Source organism: Tiliqua scincoides, chromosome 7 (assembly GCF_035046505.1).
Source record: "Tiliqua scincoides isolate rTilSci1 chromosome 7, rTilSci1.hap2, whole genome shotgun sequence".
Taxonomy (NCBI): Eukaryota; Metazoa; Chordata; class Lepidosauria; order Squamata; family Scincidae; genus Tiliqua; species Tiliqua scincoides.
Window position 1 is genome coordinate 41,582,764 of NC_089827.1, and position 27,428 is coordinate 41,610,191.

Here is a 27,428-nt window from a genome sequence, read left to right on the forward strand (position 1 = left end):
ATGCTAATTCAAAGAAAGGAGTATGTCAGTTAATTCTTCAATGACTCATGCCTTTAAAGGTGCTTCACTACAGCTTGCTTCTGCCTAGCACTAAGCACCCTGCCTCCAGTTTTAATCTCTGCCAAGTTAAAACATGTGGCTTCCTGCAGCTGAGTTCAAGAGCTGAGAAATCTGGGTCAGTGCACTAAGGAAGAAGTCTTGCCCTATAGTCTCTTCCACCTACTCTTAAATTAGGATTTCTTGTTCCACAACCTATGCTATGCCTGTGAGATTTATATAACATTTTTTTTTCTTGATTATACTTTGCAAACACTTTACAGTTTACATAATGAGAGATAATACTTCAAAGATATTTATTTATACAGTGTAGGAGAATCAGGACATAGGACCAGGCGCTTGACAAACCTAGCGATCACTGGAGTTGCTGGCAGCAGTTCCATTCACCAAGGGAAGAGAGGGATGAAGAATGAAATAGGAACCAAACTGTATTCAGATATCCCTAGTGAAATCTAGCTGCCCTAAAATAATTCAACATGTACCAACGAAGAACGGTCTGATTCAGGAGCACCGCTAAGGGGGGAAGAGAGGGCCATCTGCAGTAACCAACTATGACTACCCACGTCAAACCACAGAGAGGCTCACTTGCAGTGCGGATATGGCCTTCCCCCCTTCTTTCCATTAACCCTTCCCACTCTCTGTGAACACTGGATTTTCTCAGCTGAAAATGGCTCACTCACTGGATCCCAAAGGAGATGAGAGAAACGCTAACCACCAGCAGGTCCAGGATGTTGAAGTAGTTCCTGCAGAAGGAGCCTTTGTGGAGGAAAGCTCCATAAGCAGTCATCTGTGGGCAATCACATGGAGACACAAACAAACTTTGCCATTAGCATAAGCTCAGGAACCATCTCTCAGAGCAAGCCGAGGGAGGGGTAACACATCATGGTACTGCAGTGCAGAACAGCTATAGACTTTTTAACTCAGTGTCAAAGAAAAAAGGAGATAGTTAAGATAGCTTTCAGGAATGCATATGCAGAGAAAGGTTGCAGTGTCCAGCCCAACTAAGAGATTGTTAATTTGCAATCTATAATCATTCCTTTGGAAATGCATACATATAGAGAATACAAGATTGTATAGATTTGTTTGGGGAGGTGTTTTAGAATGTAGACTCATTTTTTTTTTTCCTACAGACACTAGTACAAGCCTATCTTAGACTGAGCCTGTCTTCTCGCATATGAGCTCCATGACACAGGAAAGTATCATGCATCATGAGCCTTCTTCCATGGAACTTTTATATTTTTGCATGTGGCATTTTTGCATGTTATTTGCCAGACCACGGCAAACCCAACTGATCCAATATGTTATTGCCACAGCCAATCTGGCAAACTCCCTTTTCTTGAAATACCCAACAAAAAGAAACCAATGTATGATTGTTAAAGGACAGTGTTGTCTGCAAAAGGGACTCCAAAATGACCTCTTAAATTTGAAGATACATATCCGATCTCAGAATTCTCTAGCTAGCAACAACACTCACTGGGGTGTGAAGAACAAGCCACTTAAAGTGTATTCTTGAATTTCTACAACAAACCCAGGATAGGGTACTTTAAAGCCAGAGAACCTAGCAGTTTCCAGCCAGTCCTCTCCATGGCATACCTGATCAAAGATATGCCAAAGCAGCTAGGAACTAATAAACCAAAGTGATTAGCCATCAAAAACCAAATGAAGTTAAGAAGAACTGGGTACCAATTCATCAGACAGAAATCAGAAGGGAAGTATAAACTCTGCTTTTCAAGCAGAGTTTATACTAAAGGATACTGTTGGTTGGGGGAAGGGAGGAATCTTGCCATAACAAAGGTAGTAGAGTTGCCTTTCAGGGCTTGCATTTTGCATGGCAATCTAAAAGGGAAGGAGGAGACACCATTGAAATCAGAATGAGAAGCTCTGTTGAGTTGTAGTACTGTATGTGGTGTGCTGTGTTTATTCCTGCTGCAGGATTCAGTGGCATACAGAAGTGCTGTATTATTTTGTTGCAGCTTTTATATTAGGACAGTGATGTCAATGGAAAATAATACTGTTCAGAACAAAGGTGGTCATTAATTAATGTTCAATTTCTTTGAGATAGTTAGGGCACAAGCCTATGCATGTCTACTCAGAAGTAAGTCATACTGTGTTCAACAGGGCTTACTCCCAAGAAAAGATGGATAGGATTGCAGCCTAAGGTAACTCATAGATGGCAAATGACATTACTTTGGCTTCCTATGACACTTATACAGTATAGCTAACCATAATCCTTATATAGTACTTCATTCTGATATTGTGAATGCGCAATAAGAGAGAATGGAGAACAGGGTGCTGACAAAGAGCTAAATATAGAGCCTAAATGTGAGCTAGTGGAAGGTGAAGAATATGATAGTCTCCTTTCCTGTTTGTAAATTTATGTTCAGATTTAATGTGAATGTACATATTAATAGATGGTAATCAACATCACAGTTTCAAAAGTGTATCTATGTTCGGTATATTACAGATTTGTATAGTAGAGGCAGCAGAAGCAATGTATTTGCAGGATAGCATTTGATAGGTGTGCATATTTGTGTTTAAGGCAGTTTCTCCTTTCATTAACAGCAGGAGAAAGGACTTCAAGGTTGTAAGAAAAAGGAGGGAGAAGAGAAAGCCAATATCCCAATTTTTTGTCTTCTTTTATCTATGGTCTGACTCTTGTCCTTTTCTTGTCACGTTTCAGGCAATGGTCAGGACAGTTCTGAAGGAAAAGGCTTGTTGAGTCTAGCTCTGACTAAATGAAAACACCACTTCAGATATGTACAAGTTTATTGGGTGAGGAGGCAAGGCTTTGACAGCCTGGACCCATTCTAATCTACTGTAACTTTTCTTGACAACTGATACAGCTTCTTTTATCTCCCTTCCTCACTGCTACTAGAGGCAGGAGGAAAGCAAGCCAGGATATTCGCCTTTCCCTCAGATTCCTAAAATATGGACATTATGCTTTCTTTGGCTGGCAGTCTAGCATGGTAAAACAACTATAGAAACCAGTGGGGTTTTCCTATTAAAATGGAACAGTTTTTTAAAAAGCATACACAATCACTACTGAGCTATGAAGGATGGCCTATCTGTGGAGGTAACACTGGGGATTTCAAGTGGCACAAAAGACAAAGCAAACGTGAAAGAGAGAAGTGCATTGCTCATATTGGTTACCTTAAGAATAATTTCTAATGTAAAGATACTAGTGAAGACATAATCTGCATTGCCTAGGATCTGAAAAATAAGCACAATCGGGTTAGTGGTTACTGAGCGTGACCAAGACACAAAACAGGTGTGTGTGCTAGCGACAGATGACAGCAGAGAACTAGTGGGCTCATGAGTGAGAAGATAATGGAGGAGAAGATGGGGACTTTACCTTCAGAGCAATTTCAATGGTGAAAATGACAGTAAAAAATATATCAAAATAAAAAAGAATCTGTAAAACAAAAGAGAATAGGGGATGGGAGGAGATCTGTGAGTGATCACTGCAAGAGCAAGTCACAGTTCAAAATTAAAAAGCACAACTGTTTTAACCAGGGAGGAGGATGGGGAGAAAAGGGATGCAGGAAGGAGGGTGGCTTTGAAACAACTTCTTGGTGAAGGCAATGGTCCAGCTACAAGCAGCACGTTTAAATGGCATCTTTCTTCATTCACTATTTTGCCAAGCACATTTTCATGATAAGGCAAAGTGTCTTCCTGTCAAACAGACATCCCAAACATTATCAAATTACACTTCAAACAGAAAACATAAATATATCATGATTTCTGGTAGAAAATGTACAACTTCCTTTTCAGTAACTACTTTCTGTTCAACCTTCTTCTATTTGTCTGTCATGGTGTTTTCTAATTACTATACAGTAGCTGCTAGTACATTTGTATGTGCCTTGTTATCAGGGAGAACAAGAGTGTATTTTTGACATTTATATTTAACCATTACTTCAAGTGTTAAGTAATATAAGAACTGTTGATGGAATCTCTGTTGCTATATGAGACATTCAAACAGAAATCCATGTCTTAAAATGTTTTCTTTCATTTAACTGAAGCTGCAATCCTAAATATACATGCTGAAAAGTCAGCCCAATTCAAATCAGTGTGACTTGCTTCCAAATAAACATGGTTAGGATTGGACTAGGAGGCCTATTATAGCTCCCACATAAATGAACAAGTTATGTATTTGTTTGAAATATTTTTATCCTGCCTTTCTCCTTCAGTCAGTAGGAACTCAGAGAGGCTCATAGTCAATTTAAATAAACAGAAGGCAACATAAAAAACATGAAACAGCCAGACAAGAACACAAAAACAATATCTTTGAATTTTACAAATACAATGGTTGTATAGTAAATATATAATAGTGTGTCAAATAACAAATAAGCTTTTTTGCTAGGAATCTGATTATTCCACTCAGAGGCGTAATGACCTTGCCTGGCATCCAGGACAATGACGTCATGATGTCAGGGCAATGTCACATTGTTTGCTACTTCTGAGTTCTCCCCAGAGGGTGGGGTGCACAAAGCCAGCAGTGCTACGCCCTCCAGGGAGAATCCAGAGGTGACTGGGTGGGGCCTGGGGGCAGTTGTGCCCCACTTGAGTAGTGCCCAGGGCACATGCACCTCAGGTTCCGCCCAAGATATGTCTCTAGTTCCACCAGTAATGCAGTATCCCATAGGCCAAATTCACAGGTGATTTCTAACTGATGTGCCAAGTTCCGTAATTCCACTGAATGCTCTGATCGTGTTGGGTTTGCAGCTGTTCCCTATTCCCTGACAAGCATAAGAAAATAAGAAGAGCCCTGTTGGATTAGGCCAAAGGCCTATCTTGTCCAGCTTCCTGTATCTCACAGTGGCCCACCAGATGTGTCAGGGAGCGCACAAAACAACAAGACACTTGCATCCTGTTGCCACTCTTCTGCATCTGTCATTCAGATATAGCCTACTTCTAGAACCAGGATGTATACCCATCATGGCTTGTAACCTGTGATGTAATTTTCCTCTATAAAATTGTCCAATCCCCTTTTAAAGGCATATAGACCAGGTGTCATCACCACCTTCTGCAACAAGAAGTTCCACAGATTAATTACATGATGGGTACTGAAATATTTTCTTTTGGGCTCAATCTTATCCAACTTTACCGCACAGATGCAGCTGTATCTAGCTCTGACATAAGGGGTTAGGATTGCGCCCCAGGTGTCACAGGTAAATGTTGAGTGCATTCACAACTTCCTGTCTCTTCCTTCAGCTCTTTTCTACATCTCCTACTTGCTCATTTAATAGAAATACCTTCGTCATTCCTTTCTCCATCTACCTCCTTACTTGCTTTCTGTCAACCAAATATACAAGATAACATTCTGAATTTTAGAAACAGCATAGGGCGCAATCCTAACCCACTTTCCAGCACTGACATAATGGCAATGAAGCTTCGAGGTAAGGGAACAAACGTTCCCTTAGTTTGAGGAGGCCTCCGTAAGTGCCACCCAACTGCAGGATGCAGCACACATCCCTTTGGCACAGCTTTGCCTGTGCTGGAAAGTGGGTTAGGAACCGGGCCATAATATACCAAGTCCGTTTGTGAACACGTACATAATTCAATCTGGATGCAGATTTAGAAATGAATTTACCCAGAATTTGGAGTGAATGTGCACAGGATTGGCTGAAACCTATATTATGCTTATTAACAAGAATATTTATATACTGATCAGGCATGAATTTTGTATGGGCAGGGATGGGGCTGGGATAGATCAGGGTTTTCTGATCTGATTGCTGAACCTTGTTCTGAACAAGCTGTAAGGAAGGAAGGGTGGAAGGCATACTTGATTCCTAACGGAGGTGTGTCGGACAGGGTCCTCAGCTGCCAAAGAGATGCTGCTGAGCAAGATGAAAAAGAGGATCAGGTTGGTGAAAATGTTATCATTAACGATGCGATGGCAGTGGACCCGAAACCTGTAACCAAAAAAAAGAGAGAGAAAAGAGAAATACCACCTTATCCAGCAAAGAGCATTGGGGAAAAAAATGAAAGCCAAGTAATGTCTCTGCTTTTGAAGTCCAAATTCTCACTTGAAGAGTCTGAGCTGTACCACTTCAGATGATAACTGAGGACTTGCATGAACGAATGCTCATACATATCCACCACACGACATTTGCATGCTCGGTAGAAGGCTGATACTCTGATCCCTGATACCTAGTTTTTTTAGGTGGAAACATTTTTTCTGCGGAACATTCAGTCGTATCAGTTCACACCTGACCACAGCAATTGCCACAATTATTTCACCTTCAACAGAAAAATGACTAATGTCCCAATCCTATTGTAGTGCAGCACTGACACAAACATTCTATAAAGCACATTTGCGCCAACAGTAAGCAGTGCTGGTGGAATGGCCTAAACCATCCCTGCAGTGCTGAATACAGACATATGGCTGCAGGAGCAGGGAAGAGCTGCTCTGTGCGGTGTAGGGGCAGGGGGAGGGTGGATCAGAGGAGGGGGTGTTTCAGGATGGAGAGGAGAGTAGGGAAGAGGTGGTTCAGGCCCAGGAGGGAGGTGAGGGCGGAGGAGGCCACTGCCATATCCTAACTCCCGTACCAGGCGTGAAATTCCTACACAGGGATTCATGAACTTGAGCCAGCTGTTTTGCAGCCTAGGGCTCAACACAGGTGAAGGGAGCAAATGTCCCCTTACCCCAAGGAGACCTCTAGCCTGCTGATTTTCAGCCCTGGATACAAGGTGGACCATGAGGCCCTGTTGTGCCAGTTCTGAGTAGGACTGGGCTGCAAGGTAAGAAAGGTCTCAACATTTTGGAACAAATTTCCAGAGTTTTCTTAATTCTATATACTTACACGGTGACATCCAGAATTCTTTAATCATTTTATAACAGATTAGATTAAGGACTGTGTATTCTTCCTTATAGATCCAGCTGTTAACAGTTGTAAGTTAATGACCACAACGATCACTATGCTGTTTGTAACAATTACTGCCTTACTGAGAAGAGTAAGAGATTTTGCTGACTCAAATTATTCCTTCTTTCCACCTAAGCAGAGAGGTGCTGCATGCAGACAGAAGGTATTTTTCTTCAGGCTGGCTACTTTGGTTGTTGCCAAAATCTTCCATGATTTGCCTCCTTTAAAAGTTTTGCATGTTAATGATTGTGACATACAGTTCCACCTAACATGGATTTTTCATGTGGGCTTGTAAGGAGAGAGTCTGACTCTAAAGATAGTTCACACCATAAACCACAATTTTTCAGGCTTCCATAGAAGCAGGATGTCTGTTCTGCATTGGCAGCAAACGTCACAACAGAATAGCCACCTCCAAATACCTGTTGCTGGGGCTGAAGATGAAAAAAGCACTGGCATCCGGCATTGGCACTGCTTTCTCCTTGAGATGCAATTCAGACATGGGACGCGGGCGAGGCCCAACAGGCATCTCAGGCTCTTCCTCTTCTTCCTCTCCTGAAAGGCAGTTTTTATTTTTATTTAATTAGAAGCGGACTTCTGGGTTGTCACATAAAACTGGGTTAACCATGTTTCAGCATTTAGCGTGAATGATCCTGCATGCTATACTGAAATGTGGCGTTCATGGGAGTATGTCTGTTTATGTACATCGTCACTGTATGCTTGTGAAAGTAGGTGTGGTGGAGAAAGAGTGTGGTGTGAACTTCTGGACCCAGAACTATACTTTACCATAAGGTCTGCAAGGTCTGCCATCCAGCTTTATTTATCTATTTATCTAGTGCATTTATATAATGCTTTTCTGCCTCAGAAAAGGTACTCAAGGCAGTTTACAACTTCAAACAAACAAACAATGTATCACAGAAACAATGTAGTCTCAGGCTTCTGATAAAGTCCCAAGAGTGGATGACAAGAGCACCACGGCCTACGCTTCTCCTGTTTTACCTTGCCTCAGTTATCCTGGCTAGTACTGGGGTTGGCTAGAAGGGCTAGTACTCTTGAAGTTACCAGATCATACATCAAGGTAGACACATTCTTGCCAGAAAGGACTGCAGCTGGTACACCAAGCAAAGACACTCTAGCTAGGGCCCAATCCTATCCGATTTTCCAGCACCGATGCAGCCACAATGTAGCTCTGGGTTAAGGGAACAAAATTCCCTTACCTTGAGGAGGCCTCCATCACTGCTCTCCACAAAGGATGCAGCATATGTCCCACTGGCAGTGCTGGCAAGTTGGATAGGATTGGGCACCAGCCACATATGTCACCTGAGTATCACATAACAGAGCTGGATCCAGGAGAACTTCCAAACTGTAGAGCTAGTTCTTTAGGATGAGTGAGGCACTATCCAAGTTAGGCCATTCACCCACCCAGAGGTTGACTAGAGTCCAAAAAAGTTCTGTGTTATCTGGATTCCTGAATGCTGGAGGCTAAGCCTCAGGGCACTGCGATTATATCATATACTGACTGTGATTTTCCATAGTACATAGCTGGACACAGAAAACAGTAGTAGATGGACCCCTGGCCAGATCCAATTCTTATGAGCTTAGTGATGCTGGGAGTTTTCTGCATTTTCCTGTACTAAATGAATTGATACATCTGCTATGTGACTGTGGAATGTTAATAACTGGATTGTGTGGGACAACCCACTCTTGTGGTTGGGAAGGGTGGTGGTCAACATGGCTACTGATTTCTTCCACCTCTGTTAATTCTTGCACCCTGGGTGGAGATAATACTGACCTTCCCCCTGTCCCCGGGAAGTAAACACTATACAGACCATTCCCAAAGGATGGATACTTTTTCCTATAGAGAACTTAAAATAAATTCTTGGAATTTTTAGCTTCTTTAAAATTCAGTGAAAGAAGAACTAAAGACTAAAGACAAAGCTAAAGGACTCTTGAACCAAGTTCTGAAGAACAAGAGCTGCAGGCACTATTGCTCCAGGCACCCCTCAAGGAAGAAATGCCAAGGAAGGGGGCTTTCGGGAGGCCTGTGGGGATAAGGTAATGTTTGAAAGAACGCTTTGAATATTTTAAACACCTGCAAAATCTAATGTGGTATTATGCACAGAACAACAGCATCGTTTAATAAGCACAATCCACAGGTGCCATTTGGTTAATTAGATAAACAGAAAAGCTGCAAGATGATACAAAGAATTGGTGTGTATATCAGACTGCACTGTCCTACTAGCAATTCTCAATACAAGCTATCTTTGACTTCTTCCTCAATTCCATGGTGATCCTGTATTTACATTTTGACTATTTTGTCTCTTCCTTTACCCAAATGCTAGATGTGGATGAACTAGCTCAGCAATTCTCAAATTGTGGGTCACAACCTGATTTTTGGTGAGTTGTGGGGCTGGCGTGACCCAGAATGCCTTGTGGCTTTTAGGTCGCACCAGTGCACGACCTACTTCATTGGCTGTGTCACGCCCCAAAATGCCCTGTGGAGTCATATTTGGAAATGCAATCCAGAAGCCACAAGGCATTTGAGGGTGCAACACAGTTGTTTTGGCTCACGAAATGGGTTGTGGCAGTAAAAAGTTTGAGAACCAGTAAAGTAGCTCATTTCTGACTTAGCTGTGCAGCAACCGTATGAAAGAAGAAAAACAGTCTTTTAAATGCACAGCTCTGGTGTAAGAAACCAACTTCATCTTCTGCTATGTTTCTACAAATTACTTTGAATCTGGGTCCTAAAGAACAGAAGAATATGAAAAAAATACTGTAATGGGAAAAGTGGAAAATCGGGTGAAAATTGAGTCACTCATAGTTTGCAGCTAAAGCTTGGGGTAATAAACCTCATTATGTGATGCTAAAACTTCTGAAACATTTTCACTGCAGACTTTAACACTTTAACCCTGTATAATGTTGTTATTAAATGTTATTTATTCTGTTTTACTGTGCCAGGCCAATTTTTCCTAATGCTGTCAGGCATTTAGGGTGAATTTGGAATGGATTTGGAATGAGAATGCTTCCCACTGTAAAAATGAAATAATTGTGATCCAGATTTCCACTATAAGGAACGGATTTCAGGAAAGGATTAGGTATGTATAAAGAAGGAAAAGTTAACCTGCTAGAGTCATTACAATTATAATGAGATAAAGTCTGGAAATACAGTACTTTGCTCCTCAGAAGAGCAGTAAAATATAAGAACAAGAAGAAATCATTTTTAAACATTATTTTGGCTTTGTTTGTACTTTAAAATATTGCACAATCTCACAGTTTTATTCTCACCTGCCTTTAATACATTTAAAGAGCCTAAACTCATCACCTGCATTTGAGCTACTTTGTAAGATTAGTGCCCTGTCTGCACTCAATTATTTTATCATCGCCATCATCATCTTCATCATGACAATTCTTCTGCTCAATGGAAGACTGCCAATTCAGCTGCTCTTTTTAGTGGCTGATGGAGGAGGCAAGGGGATAGGATTGTGAACTGCATAATGAATGCCCAGAGGGCCTGCAGCTGGGGGAAGCTTGAAGCAATATTGCAGTGTAAAGATAAGACATCAAAGGTAGAAAAAGATTAATGAGAAAACTGGGGGGGGGTATGAGCTTATAGTTTGGCTTTGTGGTTATTGGGAATCCTTACAAGCCAAAAACCATTGTTACAAAGTTTATCCTTGTCCTTCTCTTCACTTGTTTACTCTTCACTGTGTACACTTACCCACCTATCTGCTTGCTTGACTGCCTGCATGCTTCCAGGCTCAACTATTCGCCCTCTGAATTGCCAGTTCTGACATGTTGACCTATTGCCTCATCCACCTCTGGTTATATATCAATATCAATAAGAATATAGTAAAGGGGGTTTGGTATCCAAACTGCAGTGCATGCAGTCAAAAATATTTGGAGAGAGGAATCAATCTTCTTGGAGAAGCAGATAAAATAAAAATACAAACCATTTTCAGAGACTGAATTAGTGTGACGGATTTCTGGAAGCAGAACTGATGCTACTAGGGGGAGAATCTTTAGCAATATGAAATTAAGCCTTGAGCCAAAGATGCTTGGAACAGGTGACACAAAATGAGAAATAATGACAGTCAAAGCTACGTGGATATAGCAAAAGGCTGGAATAGCAAGAGCACATGCATACAGCAATAGTGTACAAGAAGAGGTCTTAAGTCAGGTGTTGTTCCAGATGAACAGAATGAGAACACACTGCCTGCACTTGAAGTACAACAAATTTGGATTACTATTAAGGGCAAGGAAACTGTCATGTTCAATGTTCACTGGGCAACTGATACACAGAAAGGAATAAATAAAAATGATTTCAAAAACTACATGCAGTGTTCAGGATGAATTCAAAGTTGATGCTACTCAGAATATCTCTGGGACAAAATGGCTTTTCTCTACATTTTTTTTTTTTTGCTAACCAAAAGCAGCCAAAAGCAGTCTCAGCCAAGGAACTGCGAATGGGCAGAGGCTGGCTCAGTTTCAGAACCATATCTTGTATCTTTCTTCATGTTGATCAAAAAGCAGTTTGGATGTGATTTTGAGATGCAAATGATTGGAAGAAAAAGGGGTTAACTACCTCTCTGTAAAAAGCAGGTAAAATTTAGGCCTCAGCCTGTCTCCATCTTAAGTAGTGTGCTCCATCTCACCCAGCTGTGAGCTCAGTTCATTAGAGACCTGTGAGCAAATAATCTCCTTATTGCTGATTCTGGTTTAGGGCAGGACTAGAAACATGGTAACAAGCACAGGAGTGTGATAACAGGCATGGCTCTGCCTAGCTTGAATTAGAAGGACAGATTAATTGGGAATTGGACACAGTTCTGATTCACTGTTTAGGAGGTGTAATGGCCTGATCATTACCTTATCTTTCTAGAAAGGTCAAGCACTAGTGATTTATTCCAATTTAGGTTTCTGCTGGACCCACATTGGCTACAGGCCTATTCATACACCTGTTTGGGTGCATGGTGGTTCCTGTATAAGGTGACTATATGAACTCAATGGTGCACACCAAGATTTGGCTTTCAGTACATGTTGGACCAAATCATACTTACCAAAAAAAAAGCACTAAATGTTGAATCCTATGAGTGATGGCAGGTACGCATACCTACTCATGGTGAGTTGATAACCACTACACAGAAGGCAATGCAAATATTTTTCCTACAGCCACACAAACTCAACAGTTATGTGAACAGAACTGCAATCCACAAGTTTCTTAAAAGGATCAAACACAGCAGTCATGGTATATAGCACAAACTACAGGTGCACACCACTTAATGACTGGGATACATTCTCTGATCCCATTGTTAGGCGATTAGGTCATTAAGTGAACATTCAGTCCAATCTATTGCCTTTGTTGTGTAAACAGACACTGCCTGCCAGACACTAGCTGGCTGCACAGGCTACTGGAGATAGATTGCCTCTTTTTTGGCATTAAGAGCCTCTCTGTTGTGTAAGACACTCTGCGGCAGGCTATGGGAGACACAATTGCCTCATTAAGGGTATCTTTATTGTGCTTTGAACACCGTCATATATGCGGTCCATCATTAAGCAAACAGTTGTTAAGTGGTGGACGCCTGTACTAAATCTGATCTCAGTAAAGAAGCGAATTTTCGATGTTCACAACAAATCTTTGAAAACTATTTAACATCGGGTGGGACTGATTATATACACTTTCTGTGGCTTTCTGAGAGCAGTAGCCAGTAATCAAAAAAAGTGAAAGGGGACCAAGCAATAGGCTAACTTCTGATTTTAGAGCTCTGTCAAAAGAAGATCTCCAAAATCAGAAATTGTTTCAAAGCAGAACAAATGCCATGTATAATTTAGGATTTATTTTATCTTGCCTCTACATAAATGTGACACAGAAATCTATCAGGTATCGGGCACAATTCAACCATCTGAGAAGCTTGGCTTTCAATTGAAAGTTAAAAGGCATATTTCTTGTCCTTTAGGCTGACTATATGTTTTAAAAGGTGTGGGAGATACCTAGTGAAATCTTAAAAGTTAAAAGTTGGTTGAGGGGTGCTTCCAGTGGAGAAGTATCAGGGTTTCACTGGCCTGATGCTTGCCTCCTCTCAGTGGTTAGCAGAAACAGAATCAATTATGCAAATAAATGCATTTTTGTACACTCTATTCAGGCAGTAGAATTTGAAATATGATGGCGATTTCTTGCACAGATTGAATACATATGAAATACAACACACTATATAATACAATTTCTACCAGTGGTGTTTCTGGTCACTGCCCTGCCCAGGGCACACTCCCATGGGTGCCACCCCCACCTGGAGGTGCCATCCCCCAATGTCCACTGCCTTCCTCCCTAGATCTCTGGAGGGCCGGGAAAGCTGCGCATAGCCTCCATGGCCCTCAGAAGGCCTTGTAAGACCTTCTGGGGGCCAAAAATCGACACTCCAGATCAGTGCACTGATATTGGTACCTCAGCTGAATGCTACAGGTGGCTGCTGCTGGGAGGAGTGGTGCTACCCCCCAAGCCTGGTGCCAGGGCATTTGCATCCCTTGCCCTCCCAAGTATGCCACTGATTTCTATCACTCAGGGCACAATCCTACCCTGCGCTGGAACAGGCAAGTCATGAGGCTTGCGCTGTGTCCAGCGCAGGATAGGGGCTCAGCCAGAGGCAAGGGGAAACTTTTCCCCTTACCTCCGGATAAGGCGCCCTTTCCCTCCTGAGGTGGCGCAAGTCAGAGGAGAGCGGAGAGGCTTGAAGTCACAGAGAATCGCACAGAGGTTGCGATCCAGCATAAGTGCTGGATCCCAGCCCCACCTCACGCTCCCCAACCATCCTCTCCCACCCAGGAACGCCTCCCTCCTGCCTCCTCCCCGCCCACCCCAGAGCCTTGTGTCAGCCCAGCCGGGCTGATGCAAGGCTCTCTGCGGAAGCTGCCACGGAGGCTGGATTCAGCCTCTGTGCGCCAGAGCAGCTTACTCCCGAGGAGGCACAAACATGCTTTACGGCACATGTGCGACCCTCCTGGATTGGCACAAGGGACTTACCTCAGCCCAAGCGAAAGGCAGTATTGCACCCTCCCTCTAATTAGCAAACTTGGGTCTTGCAAGTTGATAGGACTGTAGCCAAAACAGGACTATGCACGTAGAAGATGCAGGTTCCTGGGAACTCACTAGACTCCAGGGGTTCAGAAATTTAAAAAGAATGTGAACGAGAGCCACAGTAAACAGCACGTCAGTCCTGTGGGACTTACTCTCTGGAAGCTGTAGAAAAGAAGCTGTGAAGATGCAAGGGACAGGACTTCTACCTAACCTCTGCAGCATCACAATGCAAACCAGGGCACATTTACACTGAGGTATGTCCCATGGAGTTCAGTGAAACTTTATCCCCTGAAAGGTGTGCATACTGCTACATTTTGTCACGGTCCCTACTTATAACATTATAACAAGATACTGGCTAGTGCTTTGCCAAACAATATTTATAGTGGAGCCTACAAAAGGAATTCCTTTTCTAAGAATAATGCTAGCCTCAGACCTTTCTCAGATGATACGGACCTCTCCGTGATCCAGATGTTAATACCATAGGCATTTGAATTTCAGCTTCTTGCGCTGGTGAAGCAAAAATTATGGGGGGGGGGGTGGGAGCAGGTAGTGAATTACCTGGTGTTTCTGTAGAAGGATAGGGATTCTTTTCTTCATTTTCATTTGGCTGATAGTCATCTACATTGCTCTGGCAAGAAAGAAAAAATGATTGTGCATGCTTTGATCATTCCTTCCTACTTCCTTCATAATTATGATCAACTGAAAGCAAGCTGAGTGATAGCAAGTAGCAGACCTGGTTAGAAGGCGGAGACTCTCCATCAGCAGTTATCGACTTCAGTTCAATTTTCTCCTCCTTCATCTCCCCCTCCACAGCTGGCTTCTCAGGCTCCAGCTTTTTTTCAGGGCTGGCAGTCCTAACAATTTAGCAGAGATGGAAAAAGCAAACATTCATGAAATACGGAATGGTGTTTGTTTTTCCATTGCAGAGCCATCAAGTAGTGCATAACCCAGGATGACAAGAACACCAGGTCACTGAGCTTCCGCAACCACAGAGGAGGCTGAGCTTTTGCTGCCGCAACTAAGTCTCTATAGAGGAAGAGACTACAGGCAGACTACAGACTACAAGCTGAGGCAGACGAGAGCTGAGCCTTCCCAGAAACTGGCTGGAGTGCATGTGCAATCACAGAGAATCACGCTGTGCATGGTTCCACCCAGTTTCTGAGTGGTTATGCAATCATTGGGGAGGCTCAGCTCTCATCCGCCTCAGTGCTAGTCTAATAGCAGCTCAGCCTCCCCTGTGATCGTGCAAGCCCTCAGAAAGTGGGTGGAGTGCACATAATTGCAGGGTAGGCTGAGGCAAGGAATACGATAGGTAAGTCTCTGCTTCCCTAACTGCACGTCCCTGAAGAACACATACCTAACTTCCTTGCTGCCTATACAATAGTAAGTGAAGGCTTGCACATTCAACCAACACATGCTGGCCCAGCAAAAAAAGGTAATCACTAAAACCATTTGGGGTCAACTCTTCTCCACCGCAGTTTCAGTCCTGATCATGCACTGCGCATATGCAATTTATGCTAGGAACAAAGATTCAATTGGCTTACAACTGAACTTTTTTTTAAAACTGGAAGTACTGTGGAAAAGGAATAGTTCCCAGGATCATAACTGCAAAGGGTCAAAGTGCTAAAGCTCCTGTACCCCCCGTGCTGTTTTCCCTCTATTCACATGTACTATTTTTAAAAGAGGAAACATAAATGGGCCAACTTGCATATTCCTTATAATGTGCATTTTCACTCCAATTCAGGGAATTAAATGCAGTATATGTTGCAGTTCTTCTTGTCCCTGTAGTTCAGCTCCAGCCCTTCACTGAGTCCAGTCTTCACTGAGTCCATTTAGAGCCAAATCCTATCCAGTATTCCAGTTCAGCCGTGCCCATGGGACATATACTGCATCCTGTGGTGGGCAGGCAGTCACAGAGGCCTCCTCAAGATACGGGAACATTTGTTTCCTTACCTCGGGGTTGCATTGTGGCTGCACCGGTGCTGGAAAGTTGGATAGGATTGGGCCCTTAGTTGACTGCAACCAATGTAAGTTTCACTGTTCGAAGGGCTTAGGATGAACACAGAATATCTCAGTGTCCAGGAATGGGCCAGCTGCCTCACAGCTCGCTTTGTAGTCTACCAGACCTGATGGTTCTTCGGTCAAGCCAGACCCACATACATTATTTCCAGGTGGGATGAAATGCCACATGTGGATACTGGGGCCTATTGCCAGCCAGGGAGCTCAGGGGCAGAGGTTGGTCATACAAGGGTCAGAGGCAGCCCCAATTCTGGCTCCCTAGGATGCAGACTTCCCTAGTCAGGAAGAGAAGGAGAAAGGTGGATCCTTAATTCCTCCTCTCCTTAACTCTGAGGCACTGCGGCCATGCTCAGAAGGCTCCTTCTTACCCACCTCACAGCGCAAAGCCCTCAGCTCCTTTTGCCTCAATCCTGGTGATGACCCTCAGGGCCCATCAGTCAAATCTCAGGGGCTCCCCCAGAGACACACCCAGGATCCTGTTTTGCTCTTCTCTGAGATACTTCCTATGATGATTCCAGCTGGAGGCTGTAACACCCATCTGGGATGGTAGAAAGCTGTTTGGATATGCTCCTATTATAATTTTTAGAACCAACACAGCTAAATTTTTTTATACCCAACCACTCACACAGGGGTTTACCTAGCTAATTTCTTCCTTTCCTTTTCCTCTTCCTCCTCTTTTTGAGCAGATGTTAGGCTTTCAGCATCAGCAAGGTTGTCCACAGCAATGGCCAAGAAGACATTCAGCAAGATGTCTGTTTGCATGTATCCTTAAAGAAAACAGGCAATGAATAGTATGGGATAATTCTTTATAGTAGTGCTTCCCAAACTCCTGCAAGGGAGTTGGGAGAATTGTCAGTTGTTGTGGGAGAGGGGGGGAAGGCAACAATGCAATCTCCAGGCTAGGGAAGGGACGGGAGTTCTCTACTTACCTGCAGCCAGTGATGCAGTCCTGGGGGATGTGCCTGCAAAAGTGTAAAAAAGGGGGAAAGGGAGCACTTCTGGTTTTCGCCATGAAACTGGAAATGCCCTTCCCCTTTTTTTACAGTTTTGCAGGCACAAGAAGCCCTTCAGAGGTCTCCCCAGAACTCCCAGGACTGCAGCGCTGGCTGCAGGCAAGGTAAAAAACCCCTTCTCCCAGCAGCAGTGTGATCTTGGGGATCACATTGCTCCCTTCTCCCACCCCTTAAAGGGGCATTGGTCAGCGCTTCCCAGACTGGCGGGTTGTGACCCACCAGTTCGGGAACTACTGTCTTATAGCATGGGACCTAAAACCCCTAAGCCATTTGGGTCTGATGTATCTGAGAGAGTGCCTCTCCCGATATGAGTGCCAACCATCCATTGAGATCAGATGGTGAGGCCCTGGTTAAAAATTCTATAATTTCAAGAGGTAAAATGTATTAAGGGCTGATCAGGATCTTCTTAATTCTGAGTCCAGCATTATTGAACACGTTACCTAGAGAAGCCTGTCTGAGTTCACCTTTACAGAGCTTTAGCAAGCCACTAAAGCATGCTTCTTTAGATGACACTTCCATGAGATGAAGCAAGTTACTAGTCTCAGTGGATATTTAATTGTGCTCGTCACTGAATTCTGAATATTATTTTGTATTTTATTATATTTGCTTGTTTTAATGATATTTGCATTTGTATGTTATTGATTGCTACTTTGAATGGCAGAAAAAGGATATAAATATTTTCAAAAATAATGCACTGGATGTACATGCATGGATTACCTAATCCAGTGTTTCTCATACTGTAGGTCGGGACCCGCTAGGTGGGTCACAAGCCAATTTCAGGTGGGTCCCCATTCAGTTCAATATTTTATTTTTAATATATTTAACTTGATGCTACCACAGTATGTGACTGCATTTGGGAAAATGTTACAGACCTATACTTTTAAAAGGCTACTATGCATATGTTTTTAACAATGATAGTAAATAGGACTTATTCCTGGGTAAATCTGGGTAGGATTGCAGCCTAGGATTGTTAAAAATTTTCCTGCTTGATGGTGTCACTTCTGGTCACAACATCACTTCTGGTGGGTCCTGACAGATTCTCATTCTAAAAAGTGGGTCCCAGTGCTAAATGTGTGAGAACCACTAACCTAATCGATTTCGCCATTATAGTGATCTCAATAATTTTCACTTTGTTGTGATCTCCTACTAAAAAGAATCCTCAATTTCTATGGCCTATATCAGGGGTGCCCAAACCCTGGCCCAGGGGCCACTTGCGGCCCTCGGAGACTCCCAATCTGGCCCGCGGGGAGCCTCCAGTCTCCAATGAGACTCTGGCCCTCCAGAGACTTGCTGGAGCCCATGCTTGTCCGGTGTGAATGCTCTCAGCATGAGGGTGACTGTTTGACCTCTCGCATGAGCTGTGGGATGAGGGTTCCCTCCACTGCCTGCTGTTTCATATTTGTGATGCAGCAGTGGCAGCAAAGGAAAGGCCGGTCTTGCTTTGTGCAAGGCCTTTTATAGTCCTTGAGATATTGCAAGACCTTCATTCATTCATATAAGTTCCATCTCTAATATATTCATTTATGTAACTTTATGTAAATTTATTCAAATTTGGAATGTGAATTAAATTTTTTTTCTCGGCCCCCAACACAGTATCAGAGAGATGATGTGGCCCTCCTGCCAGAAAGTATGGACACCCCAGGTTTATTATATAAACATAGGTCATACAAATTGAGGATTCATATTAGTATCAGTATTATATACTATTCTGAGTCCAGCATTATGGAACACTCCTATGCACTATGAACATCCAGCATAATGGAACACTCCAATCCTATGCATGTCTACTCAGAAGTAAGTCACATTATAATCAATGGGGCTTACTCCCAATTAAGTATGCATAGGATTGCAACCTGAGTGTCCCCAGGTCAAAACTGTCACCCCCATGGTGACCAGAAGCAATGGAGAACCAAGTGCCTATATCTTTAACCAATGTATAAAAGAGGGGATTGTGACAGGTGCAGCTCATCCTTCTATGTTGAGCTGCACCTGACAAAATGCCCTCTTCTAGACAGTGGTTAAAGGTATAGGCACTCTGTCCTCCATTGTATCTGGTCTCCCTGGTCACATATCAGTAACTGAAGGATGAGGAATAAAAGCAGTCCTGGTTATTTGCAAGAAGTGAACGGTGTAAACATTTTAGCCCTATCCCTCTTCCTTCTGCTACTTTTTCCATGTTCCTTCCCTTTTATCATTTTAGGCACAATGTTCTTGCAAATTTGCTTAAAGCCAACACCTACTCTATTGCATTTCTCATGTGTTGCCCTCTGTTTAAGTTACAGCATGCTAAAGTGACTGCCAGTTTAAATATTTGCTAATAAATACACAGTCACATTATACTGGGATTATGGACCACAAATATGGCATTACAGATCCAGCAAAGCAGGTTGTTTTCTTACATTGTCACTGTTTATGAGGGCAAGTGAACAGAAATGAAATACAGGCTTTTCTAACCTGACAAGCTGATTGCCCTCCCTCCCTCTGTGACCTTCAGATAAGCCATTTCATATCACTCATTTAAAAGTGAGGCCACAGTGACATCAGATACCAAGTCTGAGGGATCTAAATTATGAGGAAAGGTCAAAGCAGCTGGGTTGAAACTACAAGGTGACTGAAAGGTTCTGATGTAACGGGTGAGATCAAAAGGAAAGTGAGAGCAAAGAAAGAATCGCAGTGTATGCATTTGTTATGCAGGTCAAAGGGACCATAATGGATTAGAGTAGACCTATACCAGTATTCGTGCAAGCCTTTGTCATACATATGTTTACTATGTACATACATTCATGATTACAAGAAGTGCTAAATCTTGACTATTTTAAGACATGATTTTTACAATAATGAGTATCCACAGCCCTGAGAAAGGTTTGCTTTATTATGTGGGTTTATCTGCCATTGAGAATTTTGGTTTGCCTCAGAGCCAGAGGTTAAATGTATTAGAGGTGAAGTGAAACAAGAGAAATCCATGTGCATCACAAGAAGTCATGCATATCTTAAACTACTTTCTTACATTCCAAACCTGAGCTGCCCTGCATCCTGCACGCTCAGCGGGCAGCACTGAAGGCTCCTCAGGAGAAGGGGACTTTCATCCCCCGTCTCCCCTGGTAAGGCAAGTTGCCCCACAATAGGACTACTCGATTCTACAGCAACCCAAAGGTCAGCGTAGAGTTAAGAGCCTCCGTGTCAGGTGGGCAGCCTGACAGGGAGGCTCAGGATCAGCTTTGCTCCACCGATCCCACCTCCCTCATGCCTCCTCCCTGCCCCCCCTTCGCCTCCCTGCCTCTCCTCACATCGCCACCTACCTCTCCACTGCCCGGTGATCCATGCAATTGCCGAGCAGTGGAGCACCGCTGCTCCAATGGCGCTAGCCCAGTGCCAGCCAGCCCTGAGATAGCACCGGTGCTCCACCGGTGCTGAGGACCAAAAACATGCCTTACGGCATATTTGCGAAATTGCGTGCTGGTGGTGAGCCAGTGTGCACTGCATAGGATTGGGTCCTTAAACACTAATGACTATTCCCTGCCTTACAGGGAATGGTTTACTCAGATATGTATGTAAAACAGTATTTCTCAACATTTGTCCCCCATCTTTGCATGATTCACTTATTGGAAGTACCAACAGAAGTTATTGGGAATGATGAAATCACCAGTTACTTCTGAATTGGGAGGCCATATGCAACACAACAAACACTAGTAAGAGGCTTGGGGCAGATAGGAGGGCTTTTTCAAGCACGCAAAAAGCACATGCTGAAGCTCTGCCTGCCGAGTTGAGCCTCCTATTGCTGCTTGTTGAGTTGCATTGCTGGTCTTGCTACCAGGCAGTGGGGATTCTGCGAGTACCACTGGACTCCACTTCAGGTACTACCAATGGTATTAGTACCACCATGACTCGCTGCAGTACAGAAGTGTACTCAGGACGCAAGCGACTCAGCGAGTCATGGACTCTTCGCTCACAACAGGAGAGGAAACTGAGCGCTTTCCACATGCGCTGCCTCCGACGCATCCTCGGCATCACCTGGCAGGACAAAGTTCCAAACAACACAGTCCTGGAACGTGCTGGAATCCCTAGCATGTATTCACTGCTGAAACAGAGACGCCTGCGTTGGCTTGGTCATGTCGTGAGAATGGATGATGGCCGGATCCCAAAGGATCTCCTCTATGGAGAACTCGTGCAAGGAAAGCGCCCTACAGGTAGACCACAGCTGCGATACAAGGACATCTGCAAGAGGGATCTGAAGGCCTTAGGGATGGACCTCAACAAGTGGGAAACCCTGGCCTCTGAGCGGCCCGCTTGGAGGCAGGCTGTGCAGCATGGCCTTTCCCAGTTTGAAGAGACACTTTGCCAACAGTCTGAGGCTAAGAGGCAAAGAAGGAAGGCCCATAGCCAGGGAGACAGACCAGGGACAGACTGCACTTGCTCCCGGTGTGGAAGGGATTGTCACTCCTGGATTGGCCTTTTCAGCCACACTAGACGCTGTGCCAGAACCACCTTTCAGAGCGCGATACCATAGTCTTTCGAGACTGAAGGTTGCCAATACAATTAGTACCACCAGTTGAAAAATGCTGATGTAAAGCTATAACCCTTAAAAACACTACATGAATGCGAAGAATGTTGTTATGGTTGTTATTGTTACTAATAATGATGATGATAATAAAAATGTGAATGGAACAGGTTTCACGTCACCACGTGTAAGAATAACCACACATTCTTGTTGTGTTCTGATAACCAAACACAGGAGGGTCCAATACTTAGTGGTAGAGCATATGTATCTATAACATCCCAAATTCAGTTCCAAGGTGTCAAAGCTGGAAATGACCCCTGCCTGGGAGCTTGGGGAGGTGCTACTAGTAGTAATTCATGGGTAGAGGTATTTGAAGAAGTTGTTATTTACTTTACTTAGAAGTAAGCCCATAGTGTTCAGTAAGAGGCTATAATCCTATCTTCTTCACCAGAAAAAGACACCTCTATTAATGGGCCACACTTCTTTGGAGCAAGGCTATTTCTGCATGGGCTTGCTACGAACCCCTGTGGCAGGAAAGCCAAAGGGCTGGGAAGGCCATTAACATCAACAGTTCCCTAAAGTTTCTTGTAGGTGCCCCAACAGCACAGCTTTATATTTTGTTTCATTATCCTTTTTTCATCATTTTGTATATGTGCTCATAGAAAAGCAGGATAAAAATCTATTGGATAAATATATGACCTGATTTAATAAAGCTGCTTCATATGTTCATATATTTTTAAATCAGAGCAACACTACATTTATTAAGACTGGAAGATATGAACAGAAGAGTCTTGCAAGATCAGAGTCAGACCAGTGATCTATCTAGCATCCCATTCCTCATAATGGTCAACAAGATGTCTCTAGGAAAGCCCGCAAGCAGTCCTTCCCTGCCTTCCAGAAATTAGTATTAAGTGCAGTGGCAGCATCAGAGCTCAGGACTACTTAAGCATGTGCCAGATACAATTTTTAAAAATCACAGGTTGTGCTATGACTCTGGATAGTCACTGTGTGAGTGACTCAAGATTTTAAAAGTGAAATCTTAGGTTGCTGCAAGTACAGTGGCAGGCAAAGAAGTTCTCCCAGGAGAACTACAGGCCACAGAAAAGAAAAGGAGCTACTTCCTCCTGCCTCCTTTTCCTGAAGGCCAATTGGGCTGACATGTTTTCAGTTGACAGGGCTGTTTCTTGGGAGACCAGAAAGGGTTGGAGTGGGAGGAATTGCCCTTACCACCTGATTAGGATGAAGATCAGCCCCAGATGAATGGAGGAAGGTGAGCACATGCATGGAAAAAAGCTCCAAAAATGGGTTGTTTGGTCTCCTCTCTCCCTCCCCTGGGCCTCTGGTGCCAACCCTGATTCAGTGTGACACACTGCCTCTGAACATGGAAGTTCAACATAGCCATCATGTCTAAAATCTGGGATCTCAAATTACATTGTGGAGAATTAGATTATGCACATCTTATTTCTATTTGTAAGGAAAGCAGCATGGGGGATAAGCAACTGAAGAAGAGCAACTTTCTTGTAAGAGTATTACAAATAACAAGAAACTGCTTATGTTTGTTTTTAGACAAAGTAGGACAAAATGATAAGAAATTATCATTGTGTAATGTGTCAGCTTGAAATAAGAATCATTGTGTCAGCTTGAAATAAGCTGACACAATGAAAACTCTCCTGATAGGCTGGTTCTGTTTTATTCTATGACTAAAACCTTGCATTGTTTAGAAGTATTTAAAGGAACAGAACTTCATTAGGTCTCTCAGATTTTTGCTCCTAGATAGCAACAGGTTTTGTTATAGGAATGGCAGAATCTTAGCAGTTGGTATTCTCCTAACACCATAGTCCAGCTCACTGAAAAAAAACAAAGACAGCAGCAAAGGATACAGTTTCCACAGATAAAGAGGATGATGAAGTAAATACAGACCAACATTCCTGGAAAAGAGGGGCCGCCATAAGCCATGATCCCATCATACATCACTGAATTCCAGTCCTCTCCAGTCAGGATCTAAATGACGCATTCCCACCAACAGGAGGACACAGTGTTAGACAGAACCCACAAAACATGCAACAAAGCAAAACAAAACCCTGATACAAGAAAGAAACATAATAAGAATATAAGAACATAAGAAGAGCCCTGCTGGATCAGGCCAAAGGCTCATCTAGTCCAGCTTCCTGTATCTCACAGTGGCCCACCAAATGCCCCATCATCCTGCTCTGTCATGAAAAGAACCCTCCCAGCCACCTAAGACTGTATTCACAAGTGAAATTAAGAACATACTTTCTCTAGTGACACTTTGCGGCAAAGAAATAACACACTAGGATCTCATTTTAAATTTGATTGAGGATACAGCTGAAAGAGGGATTCAGTATTCAACCCTAGATATGTTCTTCCAGCCACCTGTGAATGAATGCAGTCTGGAACAGGTGCATTTACAGCACCATTACTACAAATTAAGCATCTAGGTTCCCCTCCTGGGGGCAATCTAAAAGGAGAAAGAGAGAGAGAGAGGGAGAGGAGAGGAGAGGAGAGGAGACCTAGGAACAGAAAAATGCTGCGGTGTGACTATTCATAATGCGGGTATTGGTGATAATCCCAGAGAGATGTGAAGCATTCAAAGAGTAATTTAGGCATCACCTATGAAAATAAACCAAGGTTGCAAATTCTATGTGCACTTTCTTGAGAATGAATCCTATTGAATTCACTGGAACTTATGTCAGAAGAAACATGTATACCAGTGGTTCCCAAAGTCCTCTGCAGAAGGAGGGAACCATGTTAAGTCTTTGTGGAGGTGGGGCTGCAGCAGTGACATGATCTCTAGGACTGCGCCACTGCCAGGACAAAAGGGGGTTTTCTGCAACTCACCTTAGGCAGCACCAGCCTCCAGGGGATGTGGGGAACCCTGTAGAAACCTCTTCAGTGCTCCCCAACCCTCTGATCAACTAAAATAGAGATTGGAAACCACTTCACTGCGATAATGTTCCTTTATCGTTTCCAGGGCTGCAGGCAGCCTTCCCCGAGCCACCTGCAGCCTCTTCCTGGTTGCTCTGAGGCTCCTGCATTTATCCTATTAGTCCCAGAATGCAATATGATGCCTTCTCTTCTTGGATGCGCTGCATTCTGGAACTATATTGGAGAAATGAAAGAGCCTCAGAGTGACCAGGAAGAGGCTGCAGGTGGCAGCCTGCAGCCTTGGAAATACAGCGGTTTCACTGCACTAAGGTAAAGCAAGATTGCTGTATCTTTTACAAATGCTTCCCCGGTATCCATGGTATTCGCAGATAACTGAAACCACATTTACTGAATTCGTGGATACAGGGGCACACCTGTACTTCCCCACTGTGGCATCAAGTTTGGCTAATTGAGCCTCAACTGCCTCATATTCCTTCTCCTTACTGCCATCTCTATCATAGTTAACACACAGTGCTGTTGACCTGATATCCTTACTCCTTTCCCCATTTCTGCTTAGGATTTTCCTCTATCCCTCCCGCTCTCCCATGAGCCTTCTCTCTCCAAGAAACCTCACATGCTCTTGCGACATTCAGCATTATATGCTGTATAGTGTATAGCACACAGTTTATATGCTGTATAGTCTTTTTTCAAATGGCTTCTTTCAAATGTCATCTCCAGCTGATGCCAATCCCCCTTTCTCTAGTATTCCTGAGTGACTCCAGTTTCTTGGTCAACTGAAGTTATTGTTTTACATGCTTCCAGTTCACATGGCTTACAAGTTTATATGCCTACAGTTATGTGTTGCTTTACATGTCCCCCAACTCCCTACTTAATTAATCCCCTCAATAAACTGTACATTCGTGTAAATTGTTTTTAGGATCTGATTCCTTTTTTTTCTAGTTCAAGGTTGGGAGGTGGTTGCACCATGACTAATGCTTGAACCTTGAATGTCCTTTAACACACTTGTTTTAGGGACTCATATGTGTGTGTTAATACATGCTTCTCAGAGCAGGAGTGGTAATACAGACATAATACAGTTCTTTAGGATTGTATTACAGGCTTCTTCTGCGTATTTGAGCTGGCCTCAACAATGCTACATATCCCAGTATACATATCCCCGGAGTAACTCTCCTCCCTTAAAATCTCCATGGGAAGCCCTGCTAAAAGCAGCATTTGAAAAACAAGTCTAATCAGTTAGGGTACAGAGCAGGGTTTTCTCACAGCTGAACCTTTTCCATTGAACGTCTTTACTCAGAAGAATTGTTTTTAAAAAAAATTTCAGCCAACTTTTAAAGAATTTTAATTAAGACTTTTGGATTATTCTTGGGACTGCCTTTGGCTGGCATAAGAGTTATTAACCATGTTTCTCTGTCATTGAATCTTCAACGAAACCAAAATACTTATAAAGCCATACCTGAAACACAGTGAGTAGTGACTGAGGAAAATTGTCAAATGTGCTTCTCCTGGTTTGCATCTCATCGAAATTAAATTTGCCCCCAAAGAGCTGCATTCCTAGGAGGGAGAAGATGATGATGAAGAGGAAGAGGAGCAGCAGCAGGGAGGCAATGGAGCGCACTGAGTTGAGAAGTGAAGCCACCAGATTACTCAAAGAGTTCCAGTACCTGGGGAGCCAAGAGTCAGAGGGTTAAATTTTCTCTCTCCCAGAGCACAGAAAGCACATAGTTCTCAACTATGGAAGAGGAGAGAGAGGTATTTTGGCAATCACCCTCGAGCCTCATGAATATGAACTACATTTTAATCTTAGAGATTAAAAATAGTTAACATTGATTCATTTTTATGCACTGTTTTCCTTTTTAGAAAGGCACAAAGTGGCCAATAATACTTAAAATATATTACAAAACACTAAATACCAAAATACACAGGATACTAAAAGAACTAGCATAAAACCAGCAATCTAGAAACAAAAAAACTTTCACTGACCCAAGGAAAAAATAACTAAAACTCCTTGCAAAAAAGTCTTCAGAAGATATTTAAGAACAGTGCAAGAGGAAACAGCCAATGAATTTATTATAAAAATGAAAAACAAAATACACATGCAAATGGCCCAACTCCCAACACTTGGTTACCATGGAATGAATTGTCTGTCACTAACTGAACAGCAGTTAGTCCCTTGTATTGTATTCAAAATTTTCTTCAGTTTATTACAGCCCAATCCTATCCTCTTCCCCCCCCCTTTGATGGTGCAGCCATGCCAAAAAACGGAGAGGCTGTGTCCATCGGGGGAAGCGTGGATGGTGAGGCTTTAGAGGGGAAAAGGGATTTAAAGGGGAAAGGATGGTAAGCCTCCTGCTCTACAACGGGTCTTCATGGACTTGTGCTAGCAATTTTGCTAGTGTAAGTGCAAGGAGACAAAGGGGGCAGGGAGGCTGCTACCAGAGGAGATAGGATCCAGTGACTGCCATTGCCACCAGATCAAACACCTAACACAACCTCCCCACCCCTTTCCTCCCTCACTCTACCCAGTTTTGCCCTGCCCCACCCCGTTCCACCCCCCCTTGCCATCTTACTTTCCTTGGCAGGCAGATGGCACTGCAGTGACCTATCCAGAAAAGCTCTAACCTTCCACCATCACCCCTGCAGCCCGCTACTCAGTGCACTGCTAGGGTGCTTTACAGCTGCTTTTCAGCAGCTGTCACCAGTGGAACATGTGTTGCTGGCAGCTTCAACCCATGGGATTGGGTTGTTAGTTCTACAATGTCTGTTTTCATACTTCCTTCTTTTTTTGAAGATTTTATCTATATATGTCCTTCTTTTCTTTTCCTCAGATTTTTCTCTGGTTTCTCCCCCTTCTCCCCTCCAACTGTAACCAACTGTAATCTCACCCCCCCCCCATTTTTCCTCAACAGTCTGCACTTGCTCTGCCTTCCTTAATGTCACAGAGCAGGCATTACTCTGTTGCATTACCTTCAAGCAGGCCATTGCAGCCTATAAACATTCCTTTTCCAAAG

General features: G+C 43.3%; 1 protein-coding gene across 18 annotated transcripts in view; it reads right to left on the reverse strand.

Annotated features, from left to right (window-relative positions):
• CACNA1C (calcium voltage-gated channel subunit alpha1 C) overlaps positions 1 to 27,428 on the reverse strand; it is a 605,715-nt gene that overhangs the window by 93,395 nt on the left and 484,892 nt on the right. For 11 of the 18 annotated variants that reach the window (XM_066634596.1, XM_066634588.1, XM_066634590.1 and 8 more), the window contains exons 14-22: positions 25,874 to 26,081; positions 23,394 to 23,514; positions 16,640 to 16,754; positions 14,717 to 14,837; positions 14,542 to 14,611; positions 7,340 to 7,472; positions 5,840 to 5,969; positions 3,410 to 3,469; positions 738 to 844 (exon numbers count right to left, since the gene is read on the reverse strand). In XM_066634596.1, coding sequence (XP_066490693.1) covers positions 738 to 844; positions 3,410 to 3,469; positions 5,840 to 5,969; positions 7,340 to 7,472; positions 14,542 to 14,611; positions 14,717 to 14,837; positions 16,640 to 16,754; positions 23,394 to 23,514; positions 25,874 to 26,081 — 1,065 coding nt within the window. Of the gene's footprint in view, positions 1 to 737; positions 845 to 3,207; positions 3,268 to 3,409; positions 3,470 to 5,839; positions 5,970 to 7,339; positions 7,473 to 14,541; positions 14,612 to 14,716; positions 14,838 to 16,639; positions 16,755 to 23,393; positions 23,515 to 25,873; positions 26,082 to 27,428 lie in introns of all 18 variants that reach the window. The other 7 variants (XM_066634593.1, XM_066634583.1, XM_066634587.1 and 4 more) reach the window with 2 other exon arrangements.